This window comes from Lonchura striata, chromosome 18, assembly GCF_046129695.1.
Source record: "Lonchura striata isolate bLonStr1 chromosome 18, bLonStr1.mat, whole genome shotgun sequence".
In the NCBI taxonomy this organism is placed as follows: domain Eukaryota; kingdom Metazoa; phylum Chordata; class Aves; order Passeriformes; family Estrildidae; genus Lonchura; species Lonchura striata.
Genome location: NC_134620.1, coordinates 11,527,555 through 11,544,063, shown reverse-complemented (window position 1 = coordinate 11,544,063; position 16,509 = coordinate 11,527,555). Strand labels below are relative to the sequence as shown.

Below are 16,509 nucleotides of genomic sequence, written 5' to 3'. Positions count from 1 at the left end.
CAGGGGCAGCCACAGCTGCGCTGGGCACCGTGGGCCTCCCAGGGAAGAATTCCTTCCCAAAATCCCAAAATCCCACCCAGCCCTGCTCTCTGGCAGTGGGAGCCATTCCCTGGGTCCTGTCCCTCCATCCCTTGTCCCCAGTCCCTCTCCAGCTCTCCTGGAGCTCCTTTAGGCTCTGCGCTCTCCCTGGAGCCTTCTCTTCTCCAGGAGAACATTCCCAGCTCTCCCAGCCTGGCTCCATCCTTGGGAGCCTCTTTGTGTCCCTCTGGGCTCCCTCCAGCAGCTCCAGGGGCTCCCTGTGCTGGGAGCAGCTCTGCAGGTGGGGTCTCACCTGAGCAGGGAAGAGAGGGATGGGATGGGATAATTAAAATTAAAAAATAAAATAAAATAAAATAAAAATTTAAAAATAAAATAAAATAAAATAAAATAAAAATTTAAAAATAAAAATTAAATTAAAATAAAATAAAATAAAGTAAAAATAAAATAAAATAAAATAAAAATTTAAAAATAAAATAAAATAAAATAAAATAAAATAAAATAAAATAAAATAAAATAAAATAAAATAAAATAAAATAAAATAATAAAATAAAATAAAATAGGGATGGAAGATGAGGGTAGGAGAGGGTTGGGGAGGAGAACGAATGGAAAAGACACGGAGAGGGGATGGGCTGGAGGAGAGGACGAGCTCAGGGGGTCCCGCTGTCCCCTCCCCAACCAGGGGCAGAGCCAGAGGGTCCGAGCGGCTGCGCCTGGGAGGGGGCGGCTCCTCGGGGCGCGGAGCGGGGCGGCCCCGGCCGTGTCCCCTCCCGTGTCCCCTCCCGTGTCCCCTCCCGTGTCCCCTCCCGTGTCCCCTCCCCGCGCCGTCCGCAGTGCTGCCACCGGAGCCGCGCAGCGCCAGCGCGGCCGTGCGCGGGGAGCGGCCGCGGGACCCGGCACCCCGAACCCGGCACCCCGAACCCGGCACCCCGAACCCGGCACCCCGAACCCGGCATCCCGAACCCGGCACCCCGAACCCGGCACCCCGAACCCGGCACCCCAAAACCCGGCACCCCCAAACCCGGCACCCCGAACCCGGCACCCCGAACCCGGCACCCCGAACCCGGCACCCCGAACCCGGCACCCCGGCCCAGGTAAGGGGGGATCGGGGGTCCCCCGGGCCGTGGCCGCGGGGCAGCAGCGGCGTGGCGGGGGTGGCTCAGGAGGCGTCGCGGGCTCCGCAGGGACAAAGATCGGGATGCGGCTCTGGGGGTCGGGATGCTCGTCCGGGGGTGCTCCTCGGCCCCGCGCCCCGCTCTGGGCCCGGGGAAAGTCGCGGCATCCCGGGGGTGACACCCCCAGCCCGCGGTGGCGCCCGTGGGTGGCCGGGGGAGCGGGTCCCCGGCAGCGCCCGTGGGTGCGGGTGGGGCGAGGCTCTGGGTGCTGCCGTGCGCGGACAACTTCCAGGCGTGTTGGGCATTTGCGGGGCTTGAAGCCCCCAAAATTGTCTCTTTTCCCCGTCGCTGGGGTGTGCTGCGGTGGCACCAAGGCCGAGCCCCTTCCCAGAATCCTGGCAGCCAGGGGATGTGGGGAGCGCCCCGGCGCTGCTGCTGGCACATTTTGGGGTGCTCTGCTCCCTGGTAGGGCTCTGCAAGGGCATCGCTGCCCGGCTCAGGGTGGCCCGAGGGCTCTGGCAGGTGCTGCTCGTTCCCCAGGATGGACCAAAGCGATGCGAACGGCAGCAAAAAACCAAAAACCTTTGTGGAGTAACCCGGAACCTCCGGGAGGCAAAACCGCCTCGGGAATCAGGCTGAGGCTGCTGGAAGCTGTCGCTCCCAGGGATGGGTTCTTCAAAAAAAGGCACCTGATTTTATATCTCTTGCTGGTGTCTTTCTAGTAATTCTGGTTGCAAGCTGGAGCAGCAATTTGTCTTTGTGTGATGATGAACGCTCCTTCGTTTCCCTGCTCGAAGAGCTCTGAGCAAAGGCAGCTGCCCCGGCCGTGCCCCTGCTCTGGGCTCGGGCCGTGCCACGCTCCTCCCGGGATCCTGGGAGTGTTTGTGGATCAGCCTGATCCCCCTCGCCGTGAGGTTGCAAGGGAAAAAAAAAAAACCCAAACAAAATAAAACCCCAAAACCAGATAAAGCTTCCAGATAAACACGGCCAGTTGGCTCCAGGGATGCAGAGATGAGAACAGATGAGCCATTTGCTTTAATTACTGGTATCAAAAGCCCAGGCTGCAGCTTAGCCTGAAAAGAAATATTGTTAATGTTGTGACACTGGGCTCTATTTGATGATGCATCATTCATCCGGGAGGGATGGAGCGAGCTGCGAGCTGCTGCTGGAGGGCTGACTCAGATCTGCCTCAGGGATTCCGCGGGGCGGGACCGGCCTGGGGCCGTGGGGCTGAGCCCCACTCGCGGCTCCGGGAATTGCTGCCGCAGCCCCCGGCGCCGGGCCGGGCATCCCGCAGGAGGGGAGCGCCGGCTGGGCGCTCCTCGCCCGCAGCAGCCTCGGGCAGCGCCGGGCGATGCGGTGGGAGCTGCTCGCCCGCACCTGCAGGGTGGGAACCCAGCGAACCCCAGCCCCAGCACCGCGCTCGGAGCCGCCGCCTGGCCGCAAACCCCATCCCCTGCTCCAGCTCCGCTTGCTGCCGCTTCCTCCACACGCTTCCCTCTGCGCTGCCCCGGCCCTGCTGGCTGTGCCAAAGGAATTTCATTTTTGGGTGGGGATGCCCCTTTGACAGCCCGGAGCCCGTTGCGGGGCTCCGCGTGGGGTGAAACATTCCCGGCTTTGGAAAGGGCGAGGAAATGCGGGGTCTCGGCATGGCTTCGTGCGCAAGTTTGGGGGGACCTGTCGCGGGGGATGGCAAGGAGCGGGTCCCGGGGCGGTGGCAGCAGCGGGGACCCCCGGGCCGGCTCGCTGGTGGCCCCGGCTCGGTGCCCTCCCGCCGCCCGCAGCGCGGTGACGCTGCCACTGCAGTCGCTGCCAATTAGCGCCGGTGCTAATGAACCGCTCCAGGTGGTCCCAGCCGAGCCCGCAAGGGCCGGGGAGGGAGGAAGAGAGGAGGGAAGGAAGGAAGGAAGGAAGGAAGGAAGGAAGGGAGGAAGGAAGGAAGGAAGGAAGGAAGGAAGGAAGGAAGGAAGGAAGGAAGGAAGGAAGGAAGGAAGGAAGGAAGGAAGGAAGGAAGGAAGGAAGGGAGGAAGGGAGGGAGGGAGGAAGGAAGGGAGGGAGGGAGGGAGGAAGGAAGGAAGGAAGGAAGGAAGGAAGGAAGGAAGGAAGGAAGGAAGGAAGGAAGGAAGGAAGGAAGGAAGGAAGGAAGGAAGGAAGGAAGGAAGGAAGGGAGGAAGGAAGGGAGGAGGAAGGGAGGAGGAAGGGAGGAAGGGAAGGAGGAAGGAAGGAAGGAAAGAAGGAAGGAAGGGAGGAAGGGAGGAAGGAAGAGAGGAAGGAAGGAAGGAAGGAAGGAAGGAAGGAAGGAAGGAAGGAAGGAAGGAAGGAAGGAAGGAAGGGAGGAAGGAAGGAAGGAAGGAGGAAGGAAGGAAGGAAGGAAGGGAGGAAGAGAAGGAGGAAGGGAGGAAGGAAGGGAGGAAGGAAGGAAGGAAGGAGGAAGGAAGGAAGGAAGGAAGGTAGGAAGAGAAGGAGGAAGGGAGGAAGGGGGCTCTGCTTCCCGAGGCCGGGCTGATGAATTCCGCCGCCTTCCCCAGGCCCGGGAGTGGCTGCGGGTGAGGCTGCACTGCCTGAGGAAGGTTCACGTTCCCTTCTCCAGCCCTGGCAGGTCTGGATGCAGCTCTCGGGATCTGGGGTGCCACTGATGGGGGCACGTCTGGTTCCGTGAAGCCAGGTATGGAGGGGGTGATGGGGAGGAGAGAACTGGGGAAACTGGGAGCCCGGAGTGTCCCAGGCTGGTGCAGACCCTGAGCCGGTGGCCGTGTGCTGCTCTCTGCCCGTGGCCCTGGGGGACAGTCACACTGTGGTGCTGTCCCAGCAGTGGGACCCCTCCCCACAGCCCTGGCGTGGGGGGCCGGCCCTGCGTGGCTCCTCTGCCCCAGCCTGGCGATGCCACCCCCGCTGTTGCTGTGGGGTGACACCTCCACCATCCCTGGGACACCCTGTGGGGACTGTCCCCCTCCCTGGGCAGCCAGCAGGACCTGCCACCTCCCAGCTCACCCGGCTGGTGCTTCCCAGCCTTTTCCCACTGCTGATGTTCCACAGCCGCTGTCGCTGTGCCGGGGCCAGCGCTGGGTCCCTGCTGGAATTCTGGAGCTCTGGCCACCCTCCCTGTCCCTGGCATCCCTGTGCCCGAGCCAGGCAGGGATTTTCCCGTTGCTAAACAGCTCCTGAGGGGCGATGGCAGCACCAGGTGGGCTTGGGGTGTGCTCAGACCTCAGCTGGACCTGCCCCTCCAGCAGCCTGAGTGAGTCGGATACACCCAGGAGTTGGTTATTTATTTATTTAATTTGGGTTTTTTTTGCCATTGTCTTTCCTGTAATTAATCAAGGGGAGTAAATCCTTGTGACAGCATCCTAACAGTGTTTGGTTTGAGAGGGAGCTGCTGGAGGAAATGTCAACGTGCTGCTTAAATAAAATTGACTGAGCTGCTGCTCAGCTGCCTTGGGATGAAGCTTTGTCTGGAGGATGACGGGGAGCTGGGAATTCGAGGGAGTGGAATAAAAGCAGTTTTCCCAGCACCTTGTGGGAATTGAAAGGCAGCAGTGCCATTAGGCAAGCCAAAAGGAATTGGTGTTCCCAAAGGCTCCCGGCGGCTGTGGTGTGGATTTAGCTGGAGGACACTAGAGGCATCGCTTTGCTTCTCCTGTCTGGTCTGTCACTGTCACCTGTGCACTGTGGCTGTCACACTGAGCTTTAATTAACTAATTAGCACCACACCGACCCGGGATGCTGTGGGGTTGCTGTTCCCTGCGAGGGTTCGATGGTGGGGCTGAAGGATGAGGTGACCCCAGGGCTGGCTGGCTCTGGGTCTTTCCCAAAAGCTGCATTCCGTGGGGCAGTCAGGGGTCTGATCCCACACCGTGGCTGGTGGAGGATGGGGGAACACTCAGCGTGTGCTGCCACGGCTGTGTCACCTGCTGCTCCCCCTGGGGCTGTCCCCTGTCCCTTGTCCAGGTGTCCAGGAGGAGCTGCAGCCCCAGCAGCATCCTGCCAGCTGAGCTCTGCCCCATCCCTGCTGCTTTCCAAGGGGAGCTGGGCCGTGGGCTGCTCCCTGAGCACCATCCATGGGGCAGCCTGCCCGATTCTTGCCCGAACTTTCTAAAAGAATTTGCACGTGGGCTGAGCCGAAGGACGGAACGTCGGGATTTGGGGGAGTTGGGGCGTGTGGGACCCTGCGGAGCTGGGCTGCCCTCCTGGCCCTCCCTGTCACCTGCTGATCATCTTGCAGTGCTGCACAGCTGCTCCTGCAGGTATTTGGGGGGATATTTTCCCTTTTTTGCCCCGCTCTGCAGGTAAATCCTGCCTGGAGGCAGAGGACAGTGAGGAGCTGCTGCCTGCCCTACAGCCGTGATGCTGTTCATAGGGAATGGTGCAGACAAAGTCTTTTTCCTGGGAAGGGACGAGCCTGGATGTGGGGGGTGGGCTCTGTGCCAGGTGTCTGGGTGGGATTTGGAATTCCATGTGCTTTGCAGCCCTTCCTGGGTGCCAGGCATGGAGCAGGGCGGGATCTGGTGCCGATGGACTTGGGAGATGGCTGGAAATGTCTCCAGCAGCTGGGAGGGATTTCCAGCCAAACTTGGTGCTTCGGGATGTGTGCCCTGAGGAGACAATTCCACCTGGCTCATCCCAGCTTTCGCTCCTCACACTGCTCACCTCGGGGTGGGGGGGCGGTCTCCATGGGTCCTTGTCACCCCAAAATGAGCCCCATCAGGCAATTCCATCCTCATCCCCTATTTTTCCATCCCTGGCTCCAGCTGTGGAGCATAAACCCGCTCCAGTGCCAACGTGCAAACCCCACCATCCCAACAGAGAATCAATTTGGATCCATCCCACTTCCAAACCTCCTGCTTGCTGCTGGCACTCAATAATCTCCCACTTGGCACCAGGGCAGCAGCTGGGCTTGGTTGGTTGGGGTCTGGCTGCTGCTGCGTGTTCCAGGTGAGTGGATGACCCCCAAAATCTTCATTTTTCCACCCGGATTAATCACATCAGGCTTTGTCAATGGAAAAATTACCTCATCATTGGCACTGGCAGGTGGTGAGAGCAGCAGACTTATTCAATATTTAAGAAAGCTGCATTGCAGAGCTCAGGAGGCTGGAGGGAGAAATAGGTTGCCTGTGTCAGTGTCTGCTGCTGGAGACAATCTCTGCAGGCATCGGCTGGCAAGCATGGAGCTCGCTGGAAAAACCTCACCCTTAACCCTGGGAGCTTGGAAAAGATGGAATTTTCTCTCTTCTGCCCTGCTTTGCCATTCCCAGCTGGCTCAAGGGGCAGCCCTCCGTGCTGGGCTTCCTGCAGGCGTCCAGCCGTGGGGTGGGACGGGCTCATTCCATGGGCATCCCTCTGCCTTTCCAGCCCTCCCACGGCTGCTGGAGGTTGGATGGGACCTGCTGACTCCTGCCACGGCACCTGCCAGATTTTGGGTGCTGGAGGTGGGCCCGGCAGCCGGCGGCTCCGCGCGAGGCATCCACGGGAGGCGTTCAATCCCGTTTTATTGAAGCCTGACCGAGCCCACGGGCTCCGTGGCACACAAGTCGCGGAGCAGCGGGATTGGAGTCATGTGGCCCTTCCTCAAGGCCAGAAATGAAGACCTCCCTGCTATTCCTGGCTCTGCCCGGGACGTGCCGCGCCGGCGCCGGCGGGAGCTGCCAGCATCCCTCGGAAAACCTCGGGATGAGACAGCTCCTCGCATCCCCACCCACACCAGGGCAGCAGATCCGGCACCCTTCGGGCTCAGCCAGACCCTGGCACCCTCCTAGGCTGGGATATTTCCATTTCATGAAGGAAACGCTGCTGCATCCCATCGATCCCCGCTGGGATGGCCACATCCTGCTGCTCGGGAGGCAGGATTTGGCAGAGAGGGGGGGAAGAGCCACCCCTGAGCTGTTATTTTGTTCTTTCCCATGCGCTGAAAACGCTGGAAGAAGCATTAGGGCAAGCGGGGGTAGTTGCTGGAAGTAATGCAAAGTAGATTTTCCAAATCTATTATTTATAGGTGGAGAAAGGGGTTGTGTATTCCTCCAGGAGCTCCATCCACACCAAGTGGAACGGAACGCTCGTGGCCTCGCTCTTATTAGCACAAAGTTCCAGCTGGGCAAAAGAGTTTTCCTCCCTGATCCCTTTTTGCTGGGAAAAACCAAGGATTTCCCCCTCTTTCCCCCAGCTGCAGGGTCGGGGTGACATTCCTGGACGTCCCTGCCCCATGTGGCCTTGGGACAGTCGCTGACCCACCTGCCTGTCCCCAAAAAGGGGTGGTGGCATCGTGGTGCTGCCCGAGCTCCCTGTTCCATCTGTGCCCACCCCAGGACCCCGCGGGACGTTTCATTCCCAGCGGGAATTCCGCGCTGCACTGCAGGTTGTGGAGGTGGCGGTGGGGGGGACAGAAATGAACAATTTGCTTCGTTAAGTGACCTTGTTAATCAGAGCCTTCTGCTCTGGCTCGGGAACAGGCGCTGCGTGAACCAGCAGAGCACTAATTACCCACGTGCTTCCCTTCTCCTGCTTTTCCAAAAATACTTCTTCACATCCCCGAGTTTTCTGTGAAGCCAAGGTGAGCCTCGAGCCTCCACAGCTCCTCAGGGAGTGATGTGCAAAAAAACCCCTGCAGAGCGTTTTTCCCCTTCTTTTTTTGGGAAAGTTGGGTGTTTTTTCCTGCCGTGGAGCTGGGCATTTCGGAGTTGTGCAAGCTCCCGTTTTCCATCATTTCCTTGCTATAATCTCCCCAGTTTCTCTGCTGGAGTTTTGCTGGAGTTGCTTCGTGCCCTACAAAGGTTCATTTACCAGTTTGGGCAGAGGTCTGGTCCTGCTGGGATGCTGATTTTGGGAGTTGGTGGGATGAACTGAGAGGTCCCTTCCAGGCAGGGAGGAATCCAGGGCAGGTGAATGATCCATGGGCTGGGAGCATCCTTCTTCTCCATGGCTGGGCTCTGTAGAGAGTTTTTTGTTAATTTTTTTAGCTCTGCTGCAGGCAAATCTATCAAATCCTGGTTTTCCCTCAGAAGAGGTGACGGATGAATGGATCCATCCATCCCCATCTCCCTGCAGTGAGTAGGAGCAGCGGGTGGAGGGCCAAAACCCTTCCAAAAATGAGACTAAAGCAGCAATCAGGCTGTGGATTTGGTGTCCATTGAGGTTTTAATGAGAAGGGTTTGAAGAACCCTGTCTGGATGAACCTTTGGAGAGGAGTGCACAGATCCTCCTTTTGGAGTCCTGGTGCTGCGTTTTCCCTCCTGGATCCACTTGGCAAAAACCTCAGTAAACCAAAAAGAGAAAGGAGGAGTTTTTTTGTTTTCCAGAGGGAATGTGGTGTGGGAGAGGATAGCGAGGCACGCTGGAATTTTGGGGGGAAGTTTCCTTGTTTGCAGCTCTTTCTCTGGAATTGATCCCCCTCTTCCCATCCGGCTCTGAAGCCTCCTAATTAACGTGAGGTTGGCGATTCATTAATTCCATCCAGGCTGTGCTGCCCTCATGGGAAGGAGGTGACTGGAGGCTCCTTCATCTCGATACCCAGACTAAAGTGCCATTCCTGCTCCAAACCCTCTTACAATCCCACAAACCGTGATTTTTAGGGATTTTGTTGGTTTTTTTTCCCCCGCAGCCTGGCTGGACCTGGGAGCAGAGCGGTGGGGTCCCGTTGGTGACGCCCAGCGGGGCTCTGCTGTCCCCAGACTCGAGGCCGGCGTGGCCGGCGATGACCGACGCGGTGCTGGGCGGCTCCTCCGACCGGTGGATGTGCCCCAGTGACAGGACCATGTCCCTCCGAGCCAGGTGACAGCAGGGCACAGGGACAGCCCCACGGCGGGTGGTGACACCGCTTCTTCCCGTGGGGACACCAGGAATTGGTTTGGTGCTGTTGCACGGGGACATTTGGGTGTTCTGCTCCTCAAGGCCCTGAGCGAGGTGGTGGGACGGAGCAGGGACCTGGTGCTGTCCCTCTGTCCTGTCACCCTGCAAGGGGATGTCACATCCACTCTGGAGCACATCTCCAGCCTGGATTTGGTGCCTGGAGGTCTGGAATCGCTCTTTGGGGGTGGTGGAGCTCCACGGGGAGGGACAAAGAGTTGGAGACTGTCACCCTGAGGTGGGAGGTGTCACTGGCTGGGCTCTCCTCATCTCTGCTCTCACCTAATCCTCATTCCCTCTCTTTCCCTGTGCTTCCCAGCAGTGAGAAGGAGCAGTAAGTATCTCTTATTTTCCTCTTATTCCTCTTTTCCTGCTGCTTTAATGGTCTGGGAACAGGAAAAAAAACTGGGTTTGGAGGCAAAAAAAATTCAGTTTGGGAAGTGTCACACAGGGTTTTCGTGAACTTAAGGCTCAAGACCATGTGGGTCTGTTCAACCCAGAGGGGAAAAGAGCCAGGAAAGGTCTTTGGATGAGCAGGAAGGTGAGGAATGTTTGCTTTTTGCACCCCTGAGTGGCAGACGTCACCCTGTCACCAGGTTAGTGCTGCCTGACACCCAGGCTGGGCGAGAGGATCTTTGGGAATGATGTTAGAGGGACAAACACTCCCATGTTTGGAGAAACGTTCCCAAAAAAAAAAAAAAGCCACCCACTCCTGCACCACCAGCCCGGTCTCACAGCTGCCAGGCAGACCTGGTGCTCCAGGGTGCCAAAGGAAACGTGCAAATAATGGGAATGGGTCTAAAAAGGACTTTTCCTTCTGTATGAAACCAATATTTCCATCTGAAACTCCCTAAAAATTGATAGATCCCAACTGTGGGTGGCAGGGGTCATTGCAGGCTGGATGGGGTCTGGAGGATGGGGAGGTGAGCTGGGTTTGGGGTCTGGAGGATGGGGAGATGGGCTGGGTTTGGGGTCTGGAGGATGGGGTGGTGGGTTTAGAGGATGGGGAGGTGGGCTGGGTTTGGAGGATGGGGAGGTGGGCTGGGTTTGGGGTCTGGAGGATGGGGAGGTGAGTTTGGGGTCTAGAGGATGTGGAGGTGGGCTGGGTTTGGGGTTTGGGAATCGGTGCCAGGGCACAGCCAGGGGTGGGAATGGATCCGTGGCTGGGTCCATGGCTGGGTCCATGTCTGGATCCAGGCTGGGTCCATGGCTGGATCCATGGCTGGGTCCATGGCTGGATCCGTGTCTGGATCCATGGCTGGGTCCATGGCTGGATCCAGGCTGGGTCCAGGCTGGATCCATGGCTGGGTCCAGGCTGGGTCCATGGCTGGATCCAGGCTGGGTCCATGGCTGGATCCATGGCTGGGTCCATGGCTGGGTCCCTGGCTGGATCCATGGCTGTGTCCATGGCTGGATCCAGGCTGGATCCAGGCTGGATCCAGGCTGGGTCCGTGGCTGGGTCCATGGCTGGGTCCATGGCTGGATCCGTGGCTGGATCCGTGTCTGGATCCATGGCTGGATCCAGGCTGGATCCATGGCTGGGTCCGTGGCTGGGTCCGTGGCTGGGTCCATGGCTGGGTCCATGGCTGGATCCGTGGCTGGATCCGTGTCTGGATCCATGGCTGGGTCCATGGCTGGATCCGTTGCTGGATCCGTTGCTGGATCCGTGGCTGGATCCGTGTCTGGATCCATGGCTGGATCCAGGCTGGGTCCATGGCTGGATCCATGGCTGGGTCCATGGCTGGGTCCATGGCTGGATCCATGGCTGGGTCCATGGCTGGGTCCATGGCTGGATCCATGGCTGGGTCCATGGCTGGATCCGTGTCTGGATCCATGGCTGGATCCAGGCTGGGCCCGTGGCTGGATCCGTGTCTGGATCCAGGCTGGGTCCATGGCTGGATCCGTTGCTGGATCCATGGCTGGGTCCCTGGCTGGATCCATGGCTGGGTCCATGGCTGGTTCCATGGCTGGGTCCATGGCTGGGTCCATGGCTGGATCCAGGCTGGGTCCATGGCTGGGTCCATGGCTGGATCCATGGCTGGGCCCGTGGCTGATCCCGCTGTGCCCGCAGGCTCCCGGCGGGCTGGGCAGCGCAGCCCGAGCGGCAGCGCAAGGGCGAGGAGCTGACGGACGAGGAGAAGGAAATCATCAACCGGGTGATCGCCCGCGCCGAGAAGATGGAGGAGATGGAGCAGGAGCGCATCGGGTAAGGCGGGCTGGGGACACCGAGGGACACGGTGGGGACACAGGGACCCCGGGGCCGCGCAGGAGCCTCTGCTTGGCTGCTTTCCCCTGCACTGCGGTGCTCCTCCCGAAAGGAGCCTGCGGGGGAGCCTTGGGCCCCGGCCAGGAGGAACCTGCGCTCCGGGGAGGGAGGGAGCGGCTCCGGGTGCCTGGGGGGGCTGGAGCCTTCTGCTCTCACCCCAGGTGGGTTTATTTCCGTGGAAAAGGGATCCTTGATAGCAGCTCACTGCTTGCCCAGTGCTGAGCCAGAGCACCGAGGAGTTTGGTGCTGTTCTGGCAGAGCGGTTGGAGGGGTGATGGATCCACCCCGGGGTTCATCCCACTCTGGAAGGAGCCGCGGGAGGCTCAGGAGGGCTGAGTGATGCTCAGGTTTGCCAGGCTGGCATCGGGCAGGGAGGCAGCAGTGCTGGCTGCCCCTCGGTTGGCCAGGCTGCTTTAGGGGGCCACTCCTGCAAAGCCTGATTTTCTGGGATTTTGTGGGGATTTTTCTATTCCTGGGGTCCCCCGAGCTGCTGGTACTTCATTTTTCACCAGGGGCATTCCCGGTGCCCGTGCCGAGGATGAGGAGTGCCCGTGTTGCTTTTCCTGCCAGGTGAAACGAGCTAAGGCCGGGACATCCATCCCCTTGCTCTGCTGGGAATGCTTTTCCAGAGGGGATCTCCATGTTCCCGTTGGGATCACGCCTCTTTTCCTGACAGAGGAGCAGCTTCTTCTCACTGAGTTTAAGCATCCACCGCTCCTTTTTTGTTCCTAGCAGGCAAAATACTCAGCCCTGCTTTGGGGAGTGCCAAATTCCCTCTCAGAGCTCAGGGACAGTTTGCTGTCCCTTAAATATTGGGGTGCTCTGGCTGTGGAGATGTGCTGGATTTGTTCCCTCCCTTAAATATTGGGGTGCTCTGGCCGTGGTGAAGTGCTGGATTTATTCCCTGAATTTATTCCCTCCCTTAAATATTGGGGTGCTCTGGCTGTGGAGAAGTGCTAGATTTATTCTCTCCTTTAAATATTGGGGTGCTCTGGCCGTGGAGAAGTGCTGGATTTATTCCCTGGATTTATTCCCTGTCTTAAATATTGGGGTGCTCTGGCCGTGGAGAAGTGCTGGATTTATTCCCTGGATTTATTCTCTCCTTTAAATATTGGGGTGCTCTGGCCGTGGAGAAGTGCTGGATTTATTCCCTGGATTTATTCTCTCCTTTAAATATTGGGGTGCTCTGGCCGTGGTGAAGTGCTGGATTTATTCCCTGGATTTATTCCCTCCCTTAAATATTGGGGTGCTCTGGCCGTGGAGAAGTGCCAGATTTATCCCCTCGTTTTTCAGAGATCCTCGCTGGGATTTTCGCATGCTGGGCGGGTTTTGCCCCTCCAGGGGCTGCTCCCCACCCCGGGCTCGGCTCCTGCCCCAGGGATGCGCTGCTCCCTCCGGGCTCTGGCATCACTTTTCCACGGCGCAGCGCTTCCCTGCCGCGGTTTTTGGCAGGAGCTCCCTCCGAGCGGCGATTCACGCCCGAGCAGAGCTCACGAACAGCGTTTCCCTTTTTACAGCTAACAATTCCTCCCCGACGCGAGATGCTCCTTGGACGAGCCGTAAATCATCTCGGGGAGAGATTGCGTTTTGTGCAGCTGTTTTCCAACTCTTCCCTTTCTCCGCCGAGCCGGAGGAGGTGTGCTCATCCTCATTCATGAAAAGCCGGGAATTCTGGCGGATGTGCGGCCGATTCCCCCCCTGGAGGAGGCGCAGGGAGCCGTGCCAGCCCCTTTGTGTTTGTTGGCTTGCACGACAAGAGCTGTGGGATGTTCAGCCCCGGGAATGTGGGACAGCGGCTGGATCAGCCTCCGCTCGGGAGAGGCTCGGGTGTTATCCAGGATCGCTGCTTCTAGTACAAAAATAATCCGGTTTTGCCAGGCTGGCCTCTGGCAGGGAGGCAGCGGTGCTGGCTGGCCTTCAGTTGGCCAGGCTGCTTTGGGGAGCTGCTCATGGAAAGCCTGATTTTCTGGGATTTTTCTGGGATTTTTAAAAATTCCTGTAAAGGGAAAAATAAATCCATTAAAAGTCACCCAGAAAAGGTGTGGCTGCACCATTCCTGGAAGTATCCAAGGTGGTATTGGAGCAACCTGGCACAGTGGGAGGTGTCCCAGCCCAATGCAGGGGCTCTTTTCCAGGCCAAACCATTCTATTCCTCCATGAAAACGCTGCTTTTGGTTAATACAAGGAATAGCTGACACAGAGTGAGACTCTATAGGGGGAATATGTGGTGAATGCTTGGAATTTGCCTCAATAAGTGGAGGTGTTTGAGGGATTCATTTGAGGAACCCTGAATCCCACCACCAGGGCTGTGGATGAACCTCCTCAAGCCTCAAATCCTTCCCAATTTTTGTCTCCTGTATCCTCCATCCCACCGGCCCCTTGTCTCGAGGACAAACGGACGCCTCTTGTGGAGCTGTTGTCTGTGGAACTGGACTGGGTGTCAAACCCAGCTCAGGGCTCAGCCTGTGCAGGAGTATTTTTAGCTGTGAGGGGGGATGGAGCCTGTGGGATGCGTGAGCTGGATGCTGATGAGGGTTTCAGGACAGGGACACTTGGCGTGGGGGGATTTTGTTGTCTCGCGGCGCTGAGGAGGACGAGGGGAGCTGGAATCACCTCGGACATGGCACAGCAGGAGCTGCTGGGGATCATCCTTCGGGATGAGGGACACGGGGCTGGAAGTTTTAGGGAAAAGGGATTATCCCTGTGGGCAGGGATGGAGCTGTTCTTGTCCTGTCGCGCTCTGTGTGGTGGCTCTGGTGGCACTCTGGTGCTATTCCAGCTGCAATCCGTGAGGATCCTGTTTTCCAGCTGCCACAGGAGCACCTGCAGGCACTAATTGACTCTGTTCTGCATCTCTAATTGGGGGCCATCAATAACCCAGCCGGGCTGCTCCGCTGCCTAATGAGTTCCAGCATGCTCCTGGCACCGAGGGGAAGATCTGAAACCATCCCAAGGTGGAAATGGATATTTCTGGAGAGCACGGAGCTGCCTCTCCCAGAGGGAAGGTGACAGCTGGCTCCTGCCTCTGCCCATGGCCCTGTGTCCCCCTGGGTCCCAGCTCTGCTCCAGGAGGAGCAGCTCTGCAGCAGGATTGGATTTGAATTCGGCTGCTCGTGGCTGCGATGGCACAGGGATAACGCAGGAGCAGATGGAAGCCCCTGGGGATTAAATCATTAACCTCAGTGGCAGGGGAGCTGTCTGGGGACCACAGCCTGGCATCTTCATCCCTGTGTGCAGACAGCACAACAACAAAATTCAGGCTCCAGGCAGGGCAGAGAAGTTACTGGAGGCAGCCGGGAGCATCTCCTGGGATGCCAATTTCTGGAGGAGAAGAGGTTCAGTCATCAGCAGGGACAGCTTGTGCTGCTTGAGATTTTGTGGGAGTTTGGTTGAGCTTTCCCCTCCAAAAAAACCCCTCCTCTCTTATTTCCAAGCCTGCAAAAATTCCCAGCACATTCAGCAAGCACCTGGATGAGCATGGGATGGGACACTTGGAAAAACTCGGAGTTTTCCCTCTGTGGGTGAGGGCTCAGCCTGGAAAAGCCCCAGTGGTGTTTTACCTTTAGCTCCCTGCCCACTTGGAGGGGAGTCAAAGTGCTTCTCACTTCTCATCCCAATTTTAATTATGTTTCCCTTAATCTGGAGCTTGGCTGCTTTTCTTGTCCCTTTTCCTCCAGGAAAATGAGCCTTAATTTAATATTCAGCCCTTTAAAGCTCATGATTTCCCCATGGAGAAGAGGCTGGGCTTCATTCTGGAGGCTCTTGGTGACCTCCTTTGTGTTTCACTGGAATTTTTTCACCATGGATGTGGTGGCTGAGCCCGTCCCTGCACGGCACTGGGGATGGATCTCAGTGGCCTGGATCAGGTCCTTCTCCCACCCTTTTTTGCTGCATTAAAAGCCCTCCCTGCCACAATTTAAAGCCCATTAAGGACATCTTGGCCATTCATTTCTGCAGTTCTGATGAATATTTAAACACAGCAAACTCCTGCTCTGTTGTTAAATCTCATTTCCTGGGATTATCAGCTCATTCTGGTCACTCTGTCCCTCTTTCCATCCCTCTTCTCCTGCTGCAATGCTGAAAGTTCCATGGAATAATCATTGAGGTGGGAAAAGGCTTCTAAAATCATGGAATCCAACCCTAAACCCAGCTCTGCCCAAGCCAGCACCGTTCTGTCCCATCCAGGACTGAAGCCAAGGCCATCCCTCATCCCTGTGGGGTTTTTTTTCCTGCCACAGCCCATGGGAAATGTTGGGATGAGGATTTCTCCCCATCCCCGGGGCTGTCCCCGAGGGCCGGGCTGAGCCAGCTCCCTGCCACCACTCAGTCCTGGATTTTTATTCCCCAATTTGAACAGCTGGAAGGATATTTCCTGGGGAGTTGAAGTGCAGATAATGAGGAGGAAGATGCTGCTGGAGCCGTGGAAGGGAGAGGGACGAGCTGGAGGCTGGTTATGTGCAATAAAAGTGAGGAGGGAATGATATCCAGCGGAGAGAAAAGCTTTTAGGAAGGCAGAAATCCCATTCCTGGTGAGGGCAGGGCTTCCCTGGGTTATTAATGGGATGGGTTTGGAGCTGGAAACAAACCTGGCCTTTTTTCTCCCACTTGATGCCTTTATCAAGAGATTCTCAGCCCTGGGGTCTGGGCACAACCCCTCCTTTCTTCCTGCCAGGTTCACACCAGGGTTTTAAATTGAAATTTTTCTACAGTTCTCTCCCAGAAGCATTTGAGTCATGGGGGAGAAAAAAAAAAAAAGAAAAGCCCTTTTTTCCCTCTTGAATGGCTGTTTTAATTAGGAAAATGTACTTGGCTTGCCAGTGGTGCCACAGGTGTGTCCTGGCTGCTGAGCCCTTCCAGTGGTTCAAAAATCCCACTTAAGGAGCAGCTCGTGGTAAATGAGAGCCTGGGAGAGATTTTTTGCAGCTAAATAATGAATCTCTTGAAATGCAAAGGCTTTTTCCTCTTTTTTGTTGGTTTGGTTTTTTTTTTCCCCTCCCTTTGATTGTGCCATTTGTTCCAGTTTCTATAATCAGTTTGTTTGGGCTTGCAGATTTCCAACTGGAAGCTGCTTTGCTTGGAGCTCCTGCAGCTCAGCAGGAGGAACTGCAGGAGATGTGGGGTTTGTCCATGAATAAAAGAGGTTTCTTTTCCCCCAAAATGTTCCCCCTTGCTGAGCTGGGGGATGATAAAAGCTGGATGTTGCGGGGATTATGCATTCCATGGGATGTGGGCTGGGGTTAATTGCTTTGAAACAAC

General features: G+C 57.2%; 1 protein-coding gene across 1 annotated transcript in view; it reads left to right on the top strand.

Moving 5' to 3' along the window:
• The first annotated feature begins 858 nt into the window (after positions 1-858).
• The window catches only part of RPH3A (rabphilin 3A), a 31,695-nt gene continuing 16,044 nt past the window's right edge, over positions 859-16,509 (top strand). The window contains exons 1-4 of the mRNA XM_021544584.3: positions 859-1,130; positions 8,743-8,912; positions 9,307-9,321; positions 11,059-11,193. Coding sequence (XP_021400259.2) covers positions 8,836-8,912; positions 9,307-9,321; positions 11,059-11,193 — 227 coding nt within the window. The 5' untranslated portion in view covers positions 859-1,130; positions 8,743-8,835. The remainder of the gene's footprint in view (positions 1,131-8,742; positions 8,913-9,306; positions 9,322-11,058; positions 11,194-16,509) is intronic.